At 30.8% G+C, this 8,780-nt stretch overlaps 1 protein-coding gene across 5 annotated transcripts; it reads right to left on the bottom strand.

Moving 5' to 3' along the window:
* LOC107623933 (putative PAP-specific phosphatase, mitochondrial) lies at positions 2,018-5,472 on the bottom strand. Of its 5 annotated transcripts, none has more exons than XM_021113380.1 (9): positions 5,264-5,470; positions 4,922-5,196; positions 4,435-4,646; positions 4,160-4,219; positions 3,462-3,838; positions 3,274-3,352; positions 3,142-3,192; positions 2,834-2,950; positions 2,018-2,140 (listed from the first exon to the last, which is right to left on the bottom strand). In XM_021113380.1, exons 1-9 carry the CDS (start codon positions 5,359-5,361, stop codon positions 2,120-2,122), a joined length of 1,290 nt encoding a protein of 429 aa, XP_020969039.1. In that variant the 5' UTR covers positions 5,362-5,470; the 3' UTR covers positions 2,018-2,119. The 5 variants fall into 5 exon arrangements, with proteins under 5 accessions (XP_020969039.1, XP_016181826.1, XP_020969038.1 ...); XM_016326340.2 differs by lacking the exon at positions 2,018-2,140 and having other exon boundaries at positions 2,371-2,950; positions 4,922-5,024; positions 5,095-5,196; positions 5,269-5,458; XM_021113379.1 differs by lacking the exon at positions 2,018-2,140 and having other exon boundaries at positions 2,371-2,950; positions 5,264-5,468.

Raw genomic sequence — 8,780 nt, 5'->3', positions numbered from 1 at the left:
ATATATAACAATAAGTATTTCAAAATTTAAATTTATATTTTCTCTTCAAGAGATAAGTTTATTAATATATATCTTTAAGAATCATATTAACTAAATCCTTAATGAATCTTAATGATGAAAGAGTTTTGGAATTCTACTAACTGGAAAGTAAGCTCAGTTGAAGATCATTAATGAGAAGATTACTTGGAAAATTCCAGAAACATACATATGTCGTTTTATAATGTTTGATCACTCCTCCACTCCATCTAAAAGTAGAGAGAACGTCATTGAGTTATCAAAGTTTATCTCATCCTTCATCATACGTTTCACAAACTGCCACGGAACCAAATATGACGATTATAAGTTATATCTGATCTTCCTATATAGGAAAGGATCTTGTATTTTCATTTTTTATTTTTTTTTCCTTTTTAATTTGAAAGGGTATGACTCATTGCTTAGTGCCTAACTGCCTATTACGGTGAAGCTGGCTTCTATGACCTATATTTACCTGAATTACTTCATAAGAAAAGAAAGACAATTTTTTTTAATTAAAAATAATGCAAAATTATTCTCTTGATTCCTTGGTAGTATTGGTTAGTTCATTATTATAATGGTCAAATGCATTCCAATTGGATGATGCTGATGCTTTTGTTTTTATCACTGCTTTTGTATTCATTCATTGAAAACAAAAATGATAAGCTGTTAACTTACTATTGGTTAACGTGGAAATAATGTCTTAAAGGTTCTAACCCAATCTTTCCTAATATACAAAAAGGTATAAAGTCAAACATTAATTTAATCATGTCTCGGGACTATACTGGATTTGTTTCCCTAATAATTCATATATTTACATTATTTCTCCTGGAAGATAGCCACCATTAAATAATAATACAACCATTATTGATGTTAAAAGTTAAACTAAAAATGTCTTAACCTTCTTTTTATTTTCTTGTTTTTTTTTTAGATAATTGAAACCAGACTTGATCTCATCTACAATTAAAACTAATTAATTAAAGAAAACATCACACGCTAGATAATGTTCCCCTTGCTTGATAATCTAGAGGCCACTGTGTCATGTGTCAGGTAACAAATTATTTTATAGCTTAGTGCCTGGATTATTGGCTAGATTTTGTCCCCCAAATAAAGAACGTTTTGTAGCACTACAATAATAATTATTTATTTCTCCCGTATATAGGTTTTTTTAGTTCCAACAAACTTTGATAATAAGTAGTAAGAACAGTAGTTAATGTTATTTAATTTGTTTAGAGGACACTTTCCTTAACATTTTTTAGCATTATTTACAGATACGAGATCCGAAGCTTACGCCACTAGAGAGGTAGGTAGCACTACTATGTTAACACGTACTTTTTTTAATTCCATCATCATCTTCTGTTAATTCCATTGGTAAGAACTTAGTCTGGTCCAAAAATGGATTGATGATAATACAAACATATATATAATTTAACAACGATGAGCAAAGCTGATTTGCTGCTTGTGAAATAAAAATAATGGAGCTCGAGAACTCTCCTCAGTTTCCTGCATAAATCAGGGTTTATAAGAGTCTTCTTATCCTATATATAAAAATAATGAAATAGGGAAGAAATGGACCACATGTTTATATGCGAATATGAATTATGAATAATTAAATTACGCATATAGGGGACAAGTAAGTGCATGCAAGAAAAAATAGGGTGATTTCTTAAGTGGTAATCATATTAATCCGGAGACGAAATCTAATCGTGTCCATCTTGTATTGGTGCAATTTTAATAGACATCAATACTTGGTTGAACCAAAAAAGTATGATACATATTTATCATTTATTAATTGGATTGGATGTGCACATAAAGAATCAACTAATCCCCACCCCTTTTGTCTACCTAGTTTCATTTAAGGGAGGCATTGTCGTATTTGTCATTAGAAGTTCGAGCTGATATATTTTCAGAGGTGTGATATATATATAGATCTTTCTTTAATTATCTATTAGACCTGATTTATAGATTTTTTTGTCATTGTTGTTTTATGTCATTGCCTAGGATTTCCATTGCCTATATGGGTGCTTTAGAATTTGCGTAGTTTCCTCCTTTTTGGAACGTTATTTATTTTTTACTTTTGTTCTGAGTCTCACATGCCTCTACATGTTTACTGTTGATCTTTTTGGTCCTGTACTGATAGAGTGATAGATTAGAACCTCAACTCCAAGCCCAGTAAATTATTACAAAAATAATATATTTCTCAATAAAAAAAAGTGGTATATCAAAAAATGCAGCATGCAGGAATAATATATGCACCATGAATTCACATTATTTTTGGTAAAGTAAATAATATAGTATACAAAAATGGTTCACACTCGCACACATAGTGAAAAAATACATGAAATACAGAGTAGGTACAAAGAAAAAGAAAAAAAAGAAACAAAAATATCTAAAAAAAAAACATGATTTTTACTCTCTCCTCTATATCTGTATATTTCCAATGTGCATCAAAGTAAGCACCTACAAAAAATTGTTTTGTAACCAGTTACATGATGATAAAATAGGGGTTCAATTCATTTATGTGATTACAGTTAAGAATATGTTGGGTAATTAATTGAAATGGCAATTGTGTAGACACTTGAGAGAGAGGGAGGGGGGTTGTGGGAAAAGATTCTTTACAATGGGAAGATTAATAGAGTGAGAAAATGAGAGTTTAGCACCATTGAATTTATAATTTTTATTTTTTCACTTTATCAACCTCCTCATTTGGCGAGGATAGTTTGACCGGAGGGAATTATAGCCAAATTAAAATATTTAAAAATGAATAAATGATCAATCCACAACATCAAAGTGATGAAGTTGTAGAGTGAGAGATAATTTCCAGAATCTGATGATGTAAACAGCCGTTGGTGACAAGGACTCCCCCGAACGGAAATATAACCCGCCGACCAGCTTGATCTGCAGCAAGATCTATTTCACTCCCGCTCCAGTCAGTTATCTAACAAAGCGTAGAAACTAAACTGTAATATACTAGACATAAGTACAATTATATATCAAGCAATTCAAAAACCCAAGATGGAAGAAAGTAGTACAAGTAAGAGTTTCCATCCGTTGTGCACAGTGCACATCATCCATCTTGCTACCAATTGCGTTAAAATCATAACATTCAAACAACATAGGAAACGATACCTTTCCACCAGCTTCATGAACGCATATCATGCCAACAGCATGGTCCCAAGCCTACACAAGACCAAGCAGAATAAATACAATTTCACTGAATAAATTAAGAACCAAATGATAGACGAAAAATTGATAGGCTACCTTTATAATGGTCTTCTCTTTTGCTCGGAGAATGAAAACAGATGCCCTACCCGAGGCCACCATCAAATACTTGCATAAACTGTGCATTGGTTCACAATAATGTCAACTCTCACAGCACTTTGCTAGAATCCTCTAAGTTTTGCTAGAATTTATTAAAGTTGGAAACAAATATAGATCATATATTGGACCTTCCACAACATGTTGCCAAAAGAAGAACTTGGTTGTCCCCCACATCATCGACATTGTTTGTTGCATTAAATGATGACGATAGTGGCAAAGATTCCCAAGTTTGGCTATCTGGAATACAGAAGTGTGCCTTCTGTACTAAGTTAGACCCATCCACAAAACATCTGGTCCAAACACTAGGTAATTTCGGCATACTATTCAACCTTTTTGTCCACGTTCCACAGCCTATGTGAGCAATCATTATAGTTCCTGATGCAGAAAGCATGTCTGCAACCTCCTCAAGTTCAGCTGGGGATTTCTTGGAAAAATCTTCCTGCCAGTTGGGGCAGCCCATAACACCAGCTACAATCTCTCCCTCAACCACAAGAGCCAAACCAACCTGTATGTTTTGTTTTGTTTTTTTTTTTTTAATTCCCTCAGACTATGATGAAGATAGTGGCAAAGTCAGATAAACCTATGACATACTACAAAGAAAATAAAATCAACGCAAGTATACCTTATCTTCTGATATAGATACACCGTTGTGTTATGAACTATACCATAGGCAGAATATACATTATAAGCACTATCACAAGCAAAGGTTTACACAGGAGATCTTGCAAATGGAAGCTTCAGGGAATTGTCTATATTGTATGCTATCATATGAAAAAATTTCACACAGTATCTATGGAGACTCAAGTCAACCTTCTTTGACACTTACCACATATAAGGCTTTGCCAGCTTTTACAAATCCACGTGTGCCATCAATTGGATCAAGCACCTATAATTATTCAATGGACTCGGAATAAGTTCTGTGAGGAACATCACAATAAGATGTAACTTTATGAATTTCCAACATTAAAACTTAGTATATATAGATCCTAGGAATCCATACAGAAAACCGGGAACTCATCATCATTTACTGATGTATAGATATGCAATGTGAACAACCATCTCATGCTATAGTATTTGATTGAATTGGTTAGACATACACACCCAATACGTGGCCGGTTCTGATCCAAATAAAAAAGCATCTTCGCCACCTCTATCAATTGCTTCCAGCACATCATCTTGTGTCAAGGGTTTGGAAGTGGGACTATCTATAGCAGTGATTGCATCAAGCACGGAACCTGCTAAGTTTCTTGATCGCAAGTAGGCAGAGTCCTCCTCAGCCACCAGAGGTATTGAAGGGAACAGCTTGTTTAACTCTATGTTTGTAATAACACAAGATATATCACCAAGGTTTTCTGATTAATTTCTGATAAATGATTTCAAATGCAAGTGCTGCTCAGAAATACCAGGTTGGTTATATAAATATAACTGTATTGTTATAACTATTGTTAAGATATAGAGTGACTAATTCGCCTCTCTCACTATACAAGAAGCTATTGATGAATCGCATCGCATCTTCAAAGTTTTTCAGTGTGTTCCTCTCCACAATTATAGAGACGAGATAGACATGGAAATGGAATAATGTTAATACCGAAACTGATGAGAGCCTGAACTCCGAAATCTGCGACGGTGACGGGAGTCTGGTCATTCTTTTGATGAACATTGGCGTCGGTTGAAAAGAGAGATGATTTCACCTGCAAAGTGCATGACACATAATATTTGGAATGCCTGAAGGAAAGGAAAAGAATATAATTGATGTAATACATGGAGGCAGAGACGGCAAGCCCTCTGAACAACGTGGACAGCAGCCTCCAGGTGTTGGTAATACTTGGCATCTTGCTGCTCAAATGGGAGCTTGGCCCTAACCTAATGCAATGCAATCGAATGAAATGAGTGAAAGATACAGGGAACAAGAGTGGAATATGGAAGAGACCTTACTCGGAAGCGTGGGGAGGTACCGCGGCGGTAGTCCAAGTATCGGTAGGCGGAGACGTGAGAGGCGGAACGCACCACCACCGGCACCATATCCATTACCCGATTACTATTGCTCACTCACTCTTCTCTGACGAGGAAACGGCGGCCACTATTGGGCCCACTTGGCCCATCTATTTTTATTGGGTTGGGCTTTATTCCTTTTTATAAATGTGTTAAGTTTGATTCTTTAATCGGGTTGCATTAGGCACTCAATTCAATGATAATAAAAAAAATTACGGGGATGGATCAGGTGAGTAGGTGACAACTCAGTAGTTAAATAAATATTAATATCCCAGACCAAAAAAATAAATAAATAAATAAATATTAATATATTCGATTTTTGATGGACTCACCAAACGAGTAAAAGGATAATTTTCGGATGACATAGTCATAATTAAAAAAAAAAGTTAACAGTAAAAATCGTCCTAAAAGATATTTCGATTTTTATTTTGGTCATCGAAAGATAAAATTAATCGAAATTGTCCACAAAAGATACACGACTTAGTCACATTAGTCATTTTCATCAGTTGGATGATGACGTGTCACGTTAAATGCCACGTGGCATGATGACGTGGTGAGTTAATACCATGTGTCACGAGATGATTGGTTGACGTATCGTAAAAAAGTTATTTATAATCAAAATAGTCTTTGAAAATTCAGACATAAGTCATTTTCATTCTTAAAATTTTAAAAATTAATCAAATTCATCCTTATATAATTTTTTTTATTTTTTCTTGATAATATTAAATTTAAAATATTTTTTGATACTACTAATTTTAATAGAAATGTAATTGACAAACAAAAAATTAATAATTGTATCTTGCGGTATTACTTACATATAGGATGTAAGGGTAGTGATATTAAAAGTAAAATTATATAATCTATCTCAAACATGTGAAACACACAAAAATTTATTACGATCTTTGCATGTAGTACGCTTAAGAAGCAATTCGTTTAGCATATATAATCTACTTATCTATTAAAACTGGGTTTTTTCCCAACTAACGAAAGTGACGTGTCGATCTCTCCTGACTATTGATATTGCAATAATTAATTTCTATAATTTTTTTTGAACTACTAAAGGCTATATATAGTGTTTTTTTGTGGTTAGTAAGTCTAAATCTAAGAATCAAAGCATTTTTTTTCTAATCTGTTATTCTTTTTTGATTGGGCAATTGAGCATATAATGAGATCGAATTTCCTCAATTTAGGTTCAATTTTGAAAAATTCGTGCCAACCTTGAAGATGCGATTCAAATATTGATACTATATTTAAATTTTGTTTCTCTTAAACTTTTTGTATTAAAAATAATTTTATAACATATTGTATTTTTTCAGAAACTACCGGTCTTTTGGTGCATTAATGCAATGCCATTGAAGAGAATAAAAGTCAATTTAATTTGACAATTTTAATAAGAAGATAGTCTGAATTTATACCGATTCTAAGTATTCGATCTTATGATGTTATTTCGGTTGGTTGTTACGATAATGACTCTAATCTATACGTATCTAAGGATTAGAATAGATTAAATATTATTTAAATAATTTAGTTCTAATATTGGTAGTTGATTAAATTAGTTTTAGAGAAATTTAAATTGTTGTCTCAATTTATATATTATGACTATTCTTTATGGATATGTTATTTTTAAACTTCTTAATATGATTTTTTTAAGTTTGTTTTCTTTTTTGATATATGTATCACCTTTTTTTGTATTTCAGATTAGTAATGCAATTATTAAGAGAAATGTAATTCATCAATAAATTAGAATGATTAAAAATTTAATTAAGATTAACTAACATCTGTTTTGGACACAAGTTTGATTAATTAAGATTAAGGTGTGAAAAAGAAAAAAGTGTCACAATATGTGGTTTTGCTTTCTTGCTAATATATAAAAATATGTGAAAAAAAATTATTAATCATACATATGAAAAGGGATCGGAGAATATACATGGATATAAAAAATAAAAAATTATTACTCGATTGTAGAATAAAAAATAATCATATATATATAAAAAAATAATCATAACAAAAAAATAATTAGCATATGTGACTTAAATTTTTATATGTACAATTAATATATATATATATAGATAAATAAAGAAATTATTATAATTTATAAAAATTACACATACGATGACATTAATAATAAAGAATAAAAAAATTATTGAATGATATAATTTTTACATAGTCTTTATTCTATTTTTTTTCTATACCTAATGACTATTGACTACGATCCTATTAATAGTATCACCTATAGTAGATTATACGAAGAGAAAGTATGAAAAATAAAGACAAGAATTATAAGGCTATAAAAAGTTTCATTCAAGTTTGACAAGAATGAGACGGTTTACATAGAAATAGTTCTAATAGATGATAAGATTAATTGATTCATTTACTAAATTTTTTCAAGTAATGCTAAGTTCAATTTATAAATAGAGTTTAATTTTGATGCACTAACAGTGTAAAGCATTTTACATAGTCGTGCAATCACATCCGTTCTTTTGGATGACCATTCACGCGGTCAATGTGAAATGTATTTATTTTTATTGATATGTCATTACGTAATTGGATACACGTGTAAAACTACTTTACACTGTCAGTGTATCAAAATTAAATTCTTATAAATATTTGTAGTTCATATTTTAAGTTAATTTTATAAGTTACCATTTCACAAGTCAAAGACAATTCTTTTTAATAGCTTTGTAAATGTTAATAGCTTTTATATTTAATTTATTTTGCAATACGATAAAATTCATTGTTCAATCAAGTCAAAGACAATTCTTTTTAATAGCTTTGTAAATGCTAATAGCTTTTATATTTAATTTGTTTTGTAATAGGATAAAATTCATTGTTCAATCAAGAATTATTTGACAAAAATATTTGACAAATTTTGAGATCGAGAAATCAAGCAGAATATTTCTTCTGAGTGACACACGTGCAAAATATCTTTTAAGATGGAGTCAGGTATAGTACATTTGGTCGATGATCATAAAATTCTGGATAATCATTTTAATTTGCTTGCTCATGCTGCTATATTGAAACAAACAAATGAACGATTCTACTTATTTGGTACGTAATTAATTTATATTAACCCACATAAAATTATTTTCCTTTTGATTTTAAGTTTTGCCAAAAAATTGTATAATAACATCATTTTATCGATAACAAAAATTTTAACAGTTTATTTATGAAAATATTTGAAATTGTATTGTGACTTTTCTTAAAGGTATATCCTTTTATTAATATACTATTGTTAGTTTTATCGTTTAATATAAAATAAATCAGTAAATTCTTTTTATTTTATACACATTCGAAGTTATAATTTTTTATATTATTCACTCATTTGTCCTTAATTTGGTACTTTTAATTCAATTTTTTTGTTCAATTAGATGTTATTAGATTCTTGACTAGAAAAGAAAAACTCATATCATGGTCAAAAATAGAGAGAAGTGACCAGTACATTGTGATTGATCTTC

The sequence above is a fragment of the Arachis ipaensis genome, chromosome B10 (assembly GCF_000816755.2).
Source record: "Arachis ipaensis cultivar K30076 chromosome B10, Araip1.1, whole genome shotgun sequence".
Lineage (NCBI taxonomy): Eukaryota > Viridiplantae > Streptophyta > Magnoliopsida > Fabales > Fabaceae > Arachis > Arachis ipaensis.
This window is presented reverse-complemented; position numbering and strand designations above follow the sequence as displayed.